Source organism: Haliotis rufescens, unplaced genomic scaffold (assembly GCF_023055435.1).
Source record: "Haliotis rufescens isolate VD_foot unplaced genomic scaffold, xgHalRufe1.0.p SCAF_6, whole genome shotgun sequence".
NCBI lineage: Eukaryota > Metazoa > Mollusca > Gastropoda > Lepetellida > Haliotidae > Haliotis > Haliotis rufescens.
The window spans coordinates 48,189,648-48,204,981 of NW_025964334.1; the positions used below are offsets into that span (position 1 = coordinate 48,189,648).

The 15,334-nt window shown below is 39.8% G+C and overlaps 1 protein-coding gene across 1 annotated transcript; it reads right to left on the reverse strand.

The window, feature by feature from the left end:
* Positions 1–314: 314 nt before the first annotated feature.
* Positions 315–14,380, reverse strand: LOC124112917 (ADP-ribosylation factor-like protein 1). The gene is made up of 6 exons (XM_046473110.2): positions 14,278–14,380; positions 11,017–11,151; positions 9,722–9,803; positions 5,876–5,987; positions 4,630–4,808; positions 315–3,621 (listed from the first exon to the last, which is right to left on the reverse strand). Exons 1-6 carry the CDS (start codon positions 14,279–14,281, stop codon positions 3,591–3,593), a joined length of 543 nt encoding a protein of 180 aa, XP_046329066.1. The 5' UTR covers positions 14,282–14,380; the 3' UTR covers positions 315–3,590.
* Positions 14,381–15,334: the final 954 nt, after the last annotated feature.

A 15,334-nucleotide genomic window follows, 5' to 3' on the forward strand; every position in this document is an offset into this window, starting at 1 on the left:
AGCAAGATTTGTTGTTATCCATTAATTGTCTACTTTGTCATCCCACTAAGTAATGCCTGTCAAACAATTGATATTGGTGAAACCAACAAACATTGGCACGGTGCTGACAAACCTACAAGCAATCCTGGCTGAATCTGAGATTCGAACTCGTGATCATAGGTTTCTGTCACGACCAAAGGACACATCTCTGCAAAGCAAATTGTAGCACCTTAGACAATGGTTGGGCCTATGATGTCGACAGATTCATTTGTGTACAGAGGTTGTCTTACCACAACAACCTATAAATGTTGGCAGAAAACTGATAACAAATAATCGATCGAAGAAAGAGAATTGACTTTATTTACAAATATGAATCCCACTGTAGAACATCTCTGTACAAATCAGCCAGACTGGCCATACTGATAATATACACAGACAAACAACCTCTGACCTGTATGTGATGCTGTGCAGGATGGAGATGAGGGAGGTGCAACACAAAACATCTTGGATTACAAGCATAACTTGAACATAAACTTTACATCCGTCACTCCCAGGACCAGTCATAATCATTTTAGAATATTTCAGTCCAAACATTAAAACGGTACATGACGCATTGACTACAGCCCTTGTCATTGTATGGGCACCCACCTAACAGTGTTCGAAATTTAATGAGGCTCTAAATCACTAAGGTCTTAATATACACAGCAGGGCTACATACAGCCTCTAGTCCAACAACTAGCAGCAATCTGTAAAAAACACCTGTTTTCTTCCCACATTTAGTCTGAAATGAGCTGTGGACAAGTTGAGTTACTCACACTCTCCACCTCTGTGAAGTATCAAAATCTTTCATTTCCACACCATTATTTAATGTCAAGTACTCAGACTTTCATCCAGAATTTCGAACACTGCCATATTGGCCTATCAATACACTATTTATGGAAAGACTTAGCTGACAAAATTAACATTATCAACATGGAAGATTGAGTTTCAACTCAGACCTACTCTTTGATACAGATGACATTTTGGGACAATATCTCATCTTGAAAATCACAGGTGGAGAAGATCATTTGTCAAATAATAATAAATAAATATACACATTCTCTATATAGGGATATTTTGAAACACTTATGTTTTGAGAATGATGATCCAAGAAATTGGTATAGCATTTATTATCCCAGGTCAAATATCCCAATTAAACCACACATTAATAATATTAATGAATACTGGCGAATAACATCAATACCCAACATTCAAACTCATCTAAAACAAAACAGGATTGTATGACATGATTTTGGAATTTTCATACACAATACAATACCAAGGCTCATAATGTATTTGTCTTAAAATATTTTATTCAATTTTATCTGGTCCATTTAAGTTTTCAAGTTTTAAAAAATAAAATGTGATTTTGATATCCTCTGCTAATGTATAATTTCCGCTTCAATAAGCAAGACACTTCATTGGACAAAATGTGCTTTATTATTTTCATGCTGTGTTTGGAATGACATGTATTTGGGCAATACCAAAAATACATGCTTAGAATGAATATGAGGACAGGTTTAAAAAGACATTACTACTATGAATGATGCAAAGTACATATTTGATTCCTTACATCATAAGTAACAGTAAAATACCGAAGAAGAAATCCAGACCCAACCCTGAAACAAATATAACCAATATACAGCCCATGCAAGTCTAGCAGGCCTGGATTACTGCAGTGTCAGAAAATGAACATTCCCTGGGCTCCTTTTTCTTATATTTTAAGATAACTTACAATTGTTTTTTCTGTAAAATACTTCATTTCAGAGACTGGATGTTAGACTACCACTAGCTTTGCTCCTATCTCAACAAAACCTATCAGTTATGGTAGCAAGATAACTTGACACACCCAGATGTGGATTAACAAAATATCCAGATATGAAAGGGACGTTTCAAAATTAATTTTATCTAAATTCAGATCACTGGTTGTAACAACAATCACTTAGAATCACAAAAGTTGATGAGTTCGATGATATATGGATATTCATGCATGAATTAGATTTCAAAATGATCAAAATATGTAAACAAACTTTCTCAAGCACTATAATAAATTAATACATGTGCTCACAACACAACAGAGTCAGCAACAGTTACATGAACATATGAAATCAGCTCATCTTATATTGTACCCACAAAGCAAGCAGAGGACATAGCCTCAATGATGGAGAGGAAAAATACTACAGTGTGCTAAACATCGCACTCATATATTAAACATGTGCTGTGACTCTACAATGAACATCTTATTCCATCAACAGCTCAGATATATGTGATAATTAACCACCTTAATATATTTTGATCACATGGTACCAATTGAGTTTGAAGTTGAACACTCAGAACACTTCGTATAGTGGCTGATTTATCAGTCATTTAGTTGGGGATATTAATATTTAATGTGGCATAATTCTCACCTCAGGAATAAGGTAAGTAACAATCAAACCGTCTTTTTTGTCAACTAGCTTCAAGCTTACCTTAAATTAATCTATCATAAAAAATCTGTTATATTTAATAAAAATCGAAGTTTCTGCAAAGAAATTATAAGAAACTTTTTCATAAAATGCGGTCTATTTTTGGAGTTACCACATACAACCTAGCATAACAGGTATTTGTATGGCCACTCAAAACAATACAGGCAAGGAGCCACACTTTCCCTGGCTCAAACTCGTCAATTCCCATCATGAAACAAAGGATCCAACAATGGAGTATATATACCTTATCATGTTAATTACCTAAAATAAATAACTAATCCAAGTCAGAATGGAGAATTTCCTACACAGGGAATATCCCGTACTTAGAAATAATGATTTATCTGAGAACTAGAATTCCAGTGACAACAAACAATCTTTTAACATGCATGAGAGTAATGATGAATACCACATTAATACCCAGTATGTTTAACCAATGGCCAAGATAATCTGGCTGTATAGGTACATAGTCCCTGCACTTATTCTTCACAATTTAAACATGCCAAAGCCAGTTCTTGTTTTCAATTCAACCACAAGAAGACTTAGAGGTCATACATTTGTAGTTACTGCACATTCTGTCTTCCTAACAATGTCGTTCTACAAGAGTTGTTGTTCTCAAGTCTTGTATTGTCAGCGACATACTTTCTGGATCTGTGCACCTAAAACCCCCTTTTTGGATGGCAACAGCACCAGAGGTAATAACTTGTTCGGTCTATCTCATACATAAATAGCTTTCTAAAGCTTAATGAGTAATGTATCATTATTCCAAATGTCTTGAACTTGAAAACTGAACTTGAACCCCCAAATGTGGTTAATCCAGTCAGTATTAACTCCTCTTGGAGTTCCCCCTGTTGTATGTTTAATGATGAAGATGAAGCAATCTGTTACTTTGTCATACTCCAAACATATCCCAGGCTATGAATCCATATCCCATAGCTTGACATTAGCTACGACAGTCATATTCCCTAAAGTTAATGACAGGATTCTGATGCCTGCAGAACCAGTATCATAGTGATGGTGAAGATGACACAGTTGCATCCCCTCAATGTATCCATACTTGCGTTCCTCTTCATTCACCACATTTATACAATTTCATGCCAATGTCCAATGCTACTTCTGGTTTGTAACCGTAGTTGCCAACCTGAAAATAAAAGAGTCACCATGGAATCAATCATAGTTTATGTTAATTCAATAATTGTATGAAGCACCTTGAAGCCTGAGCTCTTGCATGGCTTATGCTAATTGTATGAAGCACCTTGATCCCTGAGCTATTGCATGGCTAATGCTAATTGTATGAAGCATCTTGATCACTAAGATCATTCATGGCTTATGCTAATTGTATGAAGCACCTTGATCCCTGAGCTATTGCATGGCTAATGCTAATTGTATGAAGCATCTTGATCACTAAGATCTTTCATGGCTAATGCTAATTGTATGAAGCACCTTGATCACTAAGATCTTTCATGGCTTATGCTCATTGTATGAAGCACCTTGATCATTAAGATTTTTCACGGCTAATGCTAATTGTATGAAGCACCTTGATCACTAAGATCTTTCACGGCTTATGCTAATTGTATGAAGCACCTTGATCACTAAGATCTTTCACTGCTTATGCTAATTGTATGAAGCACCTTGATCACTAAGATCTTTCATGGCTTATGCTAATTGTATGAAGCACCTTGATCACTAAGATCTTTCATGGCTAATGCTAATTGTATGAAACACCTTGATCACTGAGCTCTCTCACGGCTTATGCCCATTGTATGAAGCACCTTGATCACTAAGATCTTTCATGGCTTATGCTCATTGTATGAAGCACCTTGATCACTAAGATCTTTCATGGTTTATGCTAACTGTATGAAGCACCTTGATCACTGAGCTCTCTCACGGCTTATGCTCATTGTCTGAAGCATGAAGCAGTATTGTAAGCCCAATGTGGTCATAACACGAAGACTTTGATGAAACCCATATAGTATGGTGTTACAGGCCAAAGATCATGAGGAAGGATCCCCAAACCTATGGATCCTGGCATGACAAAGGGACACAACTCTGCACAGAGAAATGCAGCATCATAGACAACATGGCCAGGTGTCATGTCATGTCATGCAGAAAGAAAAAGACAAAAACAAAAAGACAATCAAGATCTTACCATTCCATGGCTTCATTCAGACCCTCTCCTTGGATTGCAGACGTTTTGAATATCTGATACTTTCTATTTTTCAAGTTACTGAGTCCTAGTGCATTGGCCACCTCTGCCACTGTCATGGCACCCTCTATGTCCTGCTTGTTGGCAAACACCACCAGCGCTGCCTTCTTCAACTCATCCTCCTGCACACAGATGTAGCATTCAAATCAAAATCTATCGTTAAAATACAAATACTGAACTGATTCATAATGGAAAATGTCGAACATCTCTTCGCTATAATTTGGGTGAATATGTGATTCAAACCCTTGAATGATCCCGGCACGATCAACAGCGCTGAAATTGGCAATTATAGACCATGCTGCAATTCGACAGAGAGGACATTACAACATTTTCATGATTTTATCAACTTTTGATAAGACATCCTTCCATCAGCATGATGGTCTATATCATTAACAAATAAATCTTCAGGTCATTTTGAAGAAACAAATGAACCAATCAAGAACCCTGTCACATCCATCTTAGTTATCATGGTAATGCCTAAGATTGCTTATTCAACATTTTCCCTTAAAGAATAAGAAAGACAATTTCAACTCAACTGGAGTAATGAAATTGCTCGTACCAACAACTGAACACAATCATGACAATAATATTTCTTTTTGCAAAATTATTCAAATGAATCGTCACATCTGCTTCCAGTAAGGAAGAAATAGCCGTGCTAGCAATTAAGAGTGAAACAATACACTTTGATACGTGGCCTTTGATATATGGTACGTAAGAGAATTATCACGATACATGACAATACAAAATACATATTTTTTACTTCCTCAATGAAAGAATAACCCTATTGAAGCTGTGTGCTGGAAGGAGTTGGAAAGGCTTTGTCACTTACTATTACCAGTGCCTGGCCTTTGTGTTGCTATCATAATGCTGGCGTATCGAGATATGTATCGTATCACGACCACATGACTTTTTTTATCATTGCACTATTATTAGCACCTGTTTCGATCACTGAAGTTCTTGTTTATTTCTTTATCATGTTTACAATTACTTTCTTCTAACCATGCCTAGCATCAAAGTTTGTTTATTGTTTATTTGTTGTTTCACGCCGCACTCAGCAATATTCCAGCTATATGACAACAGTCTGTAAATATTGAGTCTGGGAGTCTCTGAAGGTAGTTGATGAACTTGCTTAGTTTTTTAACAAGTCTAAAACACTGACATGTGCCAGAGTAAAGAAGGCACCAGTTACCTCCAACATGGATACGAGTTCCTGTTTGGAGATCCCGATACGGTCGCGATCCATACTGTCCACCACGTAGATGATAGCGTCGGTGTTTGAGTAGTAACAGCGCCAGTAAGGTCTAAAAATTAATGAAGTAAGTGAGAAAATGTTTTTTTATGTGCAGTCATCAATATTCATGTCAGCCTTTAAATGATAATCAAGGCTTGGCCAAAGACACCAGCAGCTACATACATGAACAAGCCTTGTGTTGAGGACCCAGTAAGCCAGGTGACAAACTAAAACATCCTGGTCCATTTTCTAAAACATGAAATATTCCATTTTCGGACCATCGTGATTGTAATCAGAGGCCATGAAATACACATCCTTCAAGATCAATAACCAGTCTTTGTCTGAAATGGGTTGATGATGACACATTGAGGGTAGACAACATAAGCAGTAGTCAACTAGTCCATAGTTCAGTTCACACTATATGTAACAAAGAAATTACAAAACCAGTATAATCTACATAGTTTTTTTATATTTGTATACTTATCCTGCATTACTCCTTATGCATTTACTGCTTACTTTTGACAAACGAAGCTGTGATGGGTCCAGCTGATGAGGAAAAGGTTGTTCCCTTATAGCAACTGCTCGACCAATCGTGTCCGCAGAAAGGAACGAGAGTATGAGGACGTCCAGGCAAACAAACAGGAAGACAATAGCATGCACTAGGGTCTACAAACTGGATTACCTAGCCACTGGTGGTAACAGAATAATAAGAATCAAGCATGCGAACACTGCACGAGTTGGGTAAGGCTGGCTTAAGGCTTTTAATGGCTTCACAGATTGGAGACCTGCTGGGCAAATGACCTTAACGTCGTCTAAGGCCTCGTCCCTCAGGTAGTGGCCGGACCTCCAAAAGCATCCTTCCATGATGGCTTTAATAAAACATTAATGTGTGGAGCAATTGTTGAGACAACCACCAGAATCTCGTGAGGTTTGTTAGCTCTCGATGGATCGAGGTTTGCGATCTTGAATGCCTGAAGAATGATGGCATGCAACCAGAGGGATATGTCAGGTGCTGAGCTGATGTGAGCAGTCCCAGGAGCACTTGCCATTGGTAAGGGAGCAATTTAGATAAGGCTCTCTACAAGACTGTAAAGTTGAAAAGTCAACTTCAAGAGGGTTTCTGATTGTGTCATGCCTTGACGATACATGGAAAATTGTGTTCGTCCGCGAACCAATGCCAGATCCCATGTAGACTAAATAAATGCGCTCCCCAACTGATCGCCGAGGCACAACGTAACTGTTGTAGGAAGAATGATATATTCCATGCTGTGTCCAGTAGATAAAGCTGAAAATATATAACTCATTGGTCTGAAAGATCATACCATACAAAGTAAGGTGATCATTTCTAACCCCTGGTTGTCGTATAAGCGCTCCCATTCTGTTATTGAGGTGAAGATGAAGGGAGGTGCCTCGTTACTCTGCGTGTTATCATCGGTGGTCAAAGTTACGGTTGTGGGAAGAATGATAAAATCAACGCTTATCTAGTAGCTGAATATATATAATTCGTTGGTCTGAAAGATCATACTGTACGTGGTAAGGTAATCGTTTCCTTCCCCTGAGCGTTGCATAAGCACTCCCATTCTCATATCGAGGTAACGATGAAGGGTGGTGCCTCATTGCTCAGCATGTAGACATCAGAGGCCTACTGAAATTAGAGTGATCGGGTGGTTGCAGCATTACGTGCAAGTAAGCCTGCTGACCAATGTTTAAATACACTGCACGGCTAGCGTCAGATCATATGACCTGATTCCGGTAAAGTCTGGTATGTTTACAGTCAGCGAGTTCTTGACACGTGACATTTAAATCACCCTGCGCAGTAACCACGAATCTGGCATCTTGCCGGAAATGAGGTTCAAGCTCTACACACAGACAATGCACTGTGAACTGTGTGTTAGACAGACAAGTGGTGTTTCCGAGTTCTGTGTAGAATATGTGATACAGCCTGTGTAGGAGGAAGTTGATCTCCATGATATTTGTGACACCTGGTCATGTCCTTTGAACGATGATTCCGCAACATGGGTACCCAGGTGGCACATGACAATTCTGTCAAATGTATAATCGATCATGAATTTGTGATGACCTTCAGGTTTTGGTACAGATCATGTCTACCAGCAGCCACATGAAACAAATTCTACAAGAGTACTTAGGCCCTCTCCAATGAATTGTTCACAGAACAGAACTTTCACAGAACCCTCACCATGAGTCCAGGCGCTGCCAAAGGTGCGACGGAGCTTCGGACCTCTGTTGTATGAAAGCCAATTGTGTGTCTGGTATCTGGATAATTACTGGCCTCAACGACCCCACTTAGGCCTCCCTCAAAGCACAGATCGGAACTCTTAAACTTGGGTGCCCTGAAAGCTGGAATAAGGATCAAGTGAGGAGTCCTCGTCCAGTACCCTGACTATGTCCTTAAGCAGGGATCAGATGGGATGGAAGTGGGGGGAGACAACGCGGTCTGCCATCCAATCTGGCACCTGGGCAAGGACGGGGTGAGTATCCCACTCTGATGGGTTGTCCAGTGATTCAACTAACGACTAAGGAGTTTGGTAGTGCTCTGATAGGCGTACAGAACAACGGCTCCTGGAACATCGCTGGGATGATCGTCTGAAAGACGTGCCGGGAGATACTGACTAACACAGTCGCCAAGGCCTAGTGAGCAGGAGGCGCTGCAAGTGCTGGGGTTGCTGTATTAACCTGGGGCACAAGCGGTACGTAAGGTGCCAAAGGCACCAGTGTAGACTGCTGGTAGGCAGGCGCAGGCATGTACAAAAGGGGCGATGTAGCACCTTCTGTAACATGGGTGAGGATGAGGATCTTTAGTAGATTTTTTACCACAGCAATTAGAACAAGCAAGCATAAATTCAAACCCACTTTAAGTTAAGTTTTAAATAGATTGATTACCCAATTATAGAGAACAAGTTTTTGATTAAAAAAAATAATACGCCATAATATAGGAATTGTATTACACTTTAACGACAGATTAAATGGCTTGAGTGCAAGCAGCTAGTATCAATTTACAGTGAAGTTGCAACGAGTATGATACCCAATTATTGAGAACAAAGTTTAAATTAAAAATAATGGATATACAGCATATCATAATATGTGTTTTACACTATAAACGCCAATAGACGGCTAAAGGAATATATGCAGAAAGCTCATACTGGGCCGACACGTAAATACAGAAAGTGTATCTCGAAAGTAACATTGGCCATGATGGCAATTTAAGATGGCAGAATGGAACAACAACATTTGAAACATGTGACAAACTGTCACCTTCATGAGCTAATATAAATAAATATAATATACAACATCAAACCCAGAGGCCACCTGTCACAGGAAGGAATAGACTTTGTTGAATGCAAACACGCAGACCACGGGTACAGCCAAAAACACCCCAAAACTGGGGACCACTTTATTGGTACAACTTAAAGCAAAAAGTAAAAACTGAGATTCCGTTATGTCACCACTACTGGTATGACAAGGCAGCTGGTGATTAAGGCCCTGCTGCTGTAGCGGAACAACTATTTTATCATCGGCTGGACCCATCACAGCTTCGTGTCTCAAAAGTAAGCAGTTAATACATAAAGGAGTAATGCAGGATAAGTTAAAAAATGTACAGTTTACCAGAAACCAACTAGTCATTCCACATTTTCACTAGTCTCAGACAAAGACTGGCAGCCACTGTATATTCCTGCACATTTAAAACATGATTGCAAGTACTGATATTTGTGTACTCGCTGGACTCCTGCTTCATGAGAAACCTGTAAGGACAGGCGGACATACTCAACACCATACCACACTTACCTTATACTTGTCTGGCCTCCCAGATCCCAAACTTGAAATTTCAAATTCTTGTAAGTAACTGTTTCGACATTAAATCCAATTGCTGAAAATGAAAAAGACAAAATAAAGATACAGGGATGAGACAGGGTTTTTTTCATAAAGTTAGCCGGGCCTCTTGGGACCACCATCATTTATGAGAATACTGTAATGGCAAGTATCACAATAATGACCCTTGACCATGTTGACGCAACAAATTCTGCAGGTCTGTGTAAATTCTCATCCCTGAGGATGTCCTGCCACTTCACAGAAGTCAGTGAGTTGGGTATTTTTCAACAGTATTTCAGTCATGCCCTTGTTACCCGGTCATCATCCAAAGAGCAATATTTGCTTCCAAATCAGCCTGATACCTGATAAGTTGTAGTTACAAAGTTCAGACTCAAAATACTGAATATAATCAATGAATCAAAAGGGATGCCTGTCGCTGTAATCAATTTCTTCCAAAACACTATTTGGAAAACATTGAGAGCTACTGAGCAGCCAATTTTATTACCCACTGCTGAAAGTTCTGGTCTAACTAATCCGTCTCGAACATGCTAAACCTGTTATTGTGCCACATATCGCCGTCCAAAAAGGGACCCTCCTATAAGGTGACCCCCACTGTAAAAGCCTTCCAAATCGAACTTCCAACACTGAAGTGAGAGCAACCAAATAGGTAGTAATGTTGATGCCTTTCCCTTGGTACGCAGATAAGGGAGGTATTCAGCCAAGAATTGAGGCGACTCAGTAGTGGGTTTCCTGATCCTTTCCTTTACAAAAGGCTCCACAGGAAAGCCACGTATCATCATAAAGGACTCGAGTCTAGGACAATGTGCCATAGCAATGGCCGTAAAGGGTGTGGTAACCTGCTCTGCAGATAGATGAGTAGGTTGGACCATCCTGGTAGAGGTAGAGGATCATTTCCTACAAGACTTCTGAGGTCTCTCACCAGTTACCAAGGTACCATGAAGAGCTAGGCCCTTGGTTGCCCTGATCTTCTGCATCACCCAGGGAAGAAATACTGGCGGCAGCTAAGCGTACATTCTTAGCCCTTCTCATGCTGAATGAAAGAACCAGGACATGTCGAAGGAGTGAGTGAGAGTGATTCGTCCCCTGATTGTGTAGGCATCAGGCCACATGGAGGTTGTAAGTGGAGATGGTGAGGGGAGTCTTTTAAAGAAAACATATTTGATTAAAAAGACCTACCCACCCTGACCTCATACAAATATATTTGTGTTGGGGGCCTAAAAATGTTAAGCTTTAAACAGACAGTGACCTACTTGGAATTGTAGTGACAACTTCGCCCACTTGAAGCCTGTATAAAATTGTTGTCTTTCCAGCTCCATCCAGGCCAAGGATGAGGATGCGGCGTTCTCGGGTCCCGAACAGACCTGACAAGAGGCTGAATATTCCTCCTGAAAACAAACAAATTCTCTGTCAATGACACATCAGTCACTTAGTACATTGTGTTCCTTAAACTGTTAATGTTTTGAACAGTCAGTTGTTATAAATATGGTAATATCATTCCATTGTTTGCTTCATTTGTTTGTTGTTTAGCACCACATTCAGCAATATTCCAGCTATATGACGTCGGCCTTTACATAATTGAGTCTGTACCAGACAATCCAGTGATTAACATCATGAGCATCGATCTACACAATTGGGATATGATGCATGCATAAAGTCAGCGAGTCTGACCACACGATCAGGTTAGTCTGACTGTCACCTCTTACGACAAGTATGTCTTGCTGAAGACCAATTCTAACATAGATCTTCACCATGTTCACAGGGGCGTAATATCATATACGAGTGAGTACCGGGGTCCTTTAGGTGTGCTTCTGTAGTATTTGAATCCAGAAACACTCTAAATTGATTCTTTTTACCGTATTTTCTAGAGTACAGTGCGCACCCATGTATAATGCGCTACCCCCTCTAGCGGATTCAGTATTTTGGAGGAAAAAAATTGAATATCAAGCGCAGAAAAAAGTAACACCATAGATCTACCCCTTTAGCGAATTCCAGTAAACGAACGGGTGATGAGAAATTTGGTCAGTACAAATTCGAAATTGGAGATACCCCGATAAAAAATCACCAGACATTTTGATTAACCGTTAAACATCAAAACTCAATATTTCTACCATGTTCTACATAGCTGTGTTTTTTTGGGGAAAAAAGTGCTCACTATACTAAAGAAAATATGGTAATCATGTTTATGGTTAACCAAACTGTTTAACAATATCATGGTTATCCTTGTTCGTTTCTAACCACTGAATTTCCATTTCAGGAATATTTCAAATGTTCCACAATAGTCAGAGCAGGTGTTAATATCAATCTTCAAAATAATACAGCATGGCTCATGGATGAAATTGCTATAGGCAACTAAAGCTTTTTTATTTGTACAGCGGGTCGTGCTCTCTTTGGTCTTACTTGAACATGTTGAAAACAAAAATACTGTCACTGTTAACATCTTGAATGTTGTATTGAGACGAATCAGATGACTTCTTCCTTATCCTATTCAGAGCAGACAGTTACTGTTATCACTTTTATGGCCCAGTAGTGTACATTGAGTAAGTTATCAAGTTACGGTTTAAAGAAGTTACACAGTCAACTGAAAATCATATCAATAATAAAGCAAAGAGGGTTTGTTTTTTCTCAATTAGAGAATTGTACATAAAATTGTGCACAGGTTTCGATGAGGTGTCCTTCCTATCTGTATTGACTACAGATCTGATAGGAAGAATACATGACAAACTGTACAGCCTTCATGCAGTGACTTTTACCACTGAGTCTATTAACCTTTCTATACAGATTTAATAACACGAACAAAACCATTATTTTTCAATTTTGAATTCTTATTCAAAGTTCCTTTTTGATGAAAATAATCATACATATCTGGAGGTAAGCACATCATTATTGAAGAGACTGGTGAGTAGATCATAAAAGAAAAGATTATGATTTGTAGTCAATCAGATATGTAGAAGTGTGCTGTAATTATCCCTGGATTGTCTGGTCCAGACTTGATTGTTTACAGACTGCCGTCATATAGCTGGAAAATTGCTGAGTGCGGCGTAAAACAACAAACCAACCAACAACCAACTTTTCTTTCAGGTCAATCCATGCCACCAGTAAAAACATAAACCATGAATGAATGGAGGATACAGGCTGAAGGGGTTGCGGGTACGAGTTCTACAAATATATAGCCCTGGTACCTTTTAGTTTCAGTTACACAAATTTACCCTAGCTAAACTCAGAATACAGAGCAGTACCCAGTACACTAAACAGCGGACATGTCCATATTACTCAACCTGACATACGGAAAATGCTGTGCATTGCGGAACATAAGAGTACTGAACGCAAAGGTATGCACACCACTGTGAATATCGGTTTATATAAAGCAGCTGTAGAAACTAACAGTTTTCGTCCACTAGTCCTTATAAAGATAACATATAGCAAAACCCATAAAAAGGGCTGATTTCTACTAGTCCTAGTGATACCTTAACCATTCGGCAGTTTGGCAAGGACGATAGGACTAGTGCCAATTAACGCTGAATAAAGCACGCCTTAGTGCACCTCATACAACAGCATGTCAGATCCGATCCAGAAACTGAGGAAAGTCTTCTTTGTTCAGAGTCAAGGAAATGGTTAGTGAACTGTGCAATGCACAATGAGTGAGTGAGTGAGTTGGGTTTAACGCCACTTTTAACAGTATTCCAGTCATATCACGGCGTGTCAGCTTAATGTAGGAGGAAAGCCCCAAGTGATGCAGGTCTCAGACGTTTACCACTTCGGTGAAACCCACGAGCATGGGTATGGTGCTGACAAACCTAGAAACATAATCAGGGTGAACCCACAATCATAGGTTTCTGGCATGCCCAAGGGACGCAACTCTGCACAGCGAATCGCGGCGCCTTAGACGACTGGGCCACCCGTGCCCCCCAATGCACAATTAACTCATCCTGGCATACCATTCTGTATTCTGATTTTGTCTACATACAGAAACATACTTGGGGCACATATCTGTAGTACCTACTTGTGCCAACGACCACTTCAGCGTAAATTAGACGCAACTAAGAGATATATAGCAGACTCAAGCCAAGATTAAAACATTATCTGCATTGACATCATTACAATATATGCATAGTGGAACAAGGCATCCTCATCCTGCAACACAGATTCTTGAATTGTTATGAGTGTATGAGTCATCATCATCTGCATATTGCCTACACACAATAAGCCATAAGCAAAGAGACAATGGTAGGTTGTCACCACATGTGACAGATCACTTCCATAGTTCAAGTTCATGTCAGTTCATATATGCTTCAAATGATGTGACTGACAAGTCCGAATATATCCTTCCCAAACCCCCTGATCGTTGTATAGAAGTAATGGGATCCTGTCATAACAGCGAGTTCAACAACTCCGGTTTCAGTGGTTCCAGGTCACAAAAGAGGGAAATCATTGGCCTATTTCATTGTGCATGAATACTTATGCCCAATGTGCAAAATAGTAAATCATTTACTCAACAAGAAAAACAAACTAACCCATAGTGTGTTGCTGATAATCTGTGTTATTCACCGATTTCCTCAATAGGCCGGTAGATACGTCTGTTCAGACGACGTGTCTTGTGTTTATGCGCATGCGAATGATATTCCCCATTGACTATTTATATAAGCTACATATTCTTGCATGCGTCTGCCGGAGCTCCATGACAAAGTGTAATGCGTGTGGCTGGTTATTTATATATGAGGGTGTGGTAAGTGCGGTTAATGGTTTGGGACGAAAAGGAATCAAGGGAGGCTCACACAAAAAGCACAAGGGATAGGTAATTATTTTCAGTAAATTAGAGCACACAAACAACTCTGACACACACCCGTATTAAATTACCTAACCTGAATGTTCTTTATCAAAAGGACAGAGGGTGTAGGTTAGGTGAGTGAGTGAGTGAGTGAGTGAGTCACTGAGTGCGTGGGTGGGTGAGTGAGTGAGTGAGTGAGTGAGTGAGTGAGTGAGTGAGTGAGTGAGTGAGTGAGTGAGTGAGTGAGTGGGTGGGTGGGTGGGTGGGTGAGTGAGTGAGTGAGTGAGTGAGTGAGTGAGTGAGGTTTTCACTGAAACACCTATCACTTTGGTTAACCTATGAGCACGGGTATACTGCAGACACGCTTCCATTATTAATCGGCATCGTAAGAGATTAGACCCCGCGATCGGCAACTTTTCATTTGATCCCAATTTGAAATTATATTTCCGTCCGTTCGTTGCTTAACAATGCACTGAGCAATATTCCGGCTATATGACAGCAATCTGTAAATATCAAGGCTGGACCAGACAATCCAGTGATTGATATTATGAGCAGCGATCTCAGCAATTGACTGAGTGAGTATGGTTATACGCCTCCTTATCAATATTCCAGAAATATCACAACGCCCGGGGGAACACCAGAAATGGTCTTCACACATTCGTGAACAAGACGGAAATGTTATGGCACAAGGGTAGGGGAGAAAATGGCACGAAATGGTCACACATTGCAATGAAAATGGCTACACATGGCAGTGAAAATGGCTACATATTGCAGTGAAAATGGCTACAAATTTTAGTGAGAAT

Coding starts and splice junctions, on each gene's coding strand:
- LOC124112917 (XM_046473110.2), bottom strand. Junction 5,988..9,721: donor GGAGGCCAGACAAGTATAAG/GTAAGTGTGGTA, acceptor ATTAATTTTTAG/ACCTTACTGGCGCTGTTACT. Junction 4,809..5,875: donor AACTCGTATCCATGTTGGAG/GTAACTGGTGCC, acceptor ATCTGTGTGCAG/GAGGATGAGTTGAAGAAGGC.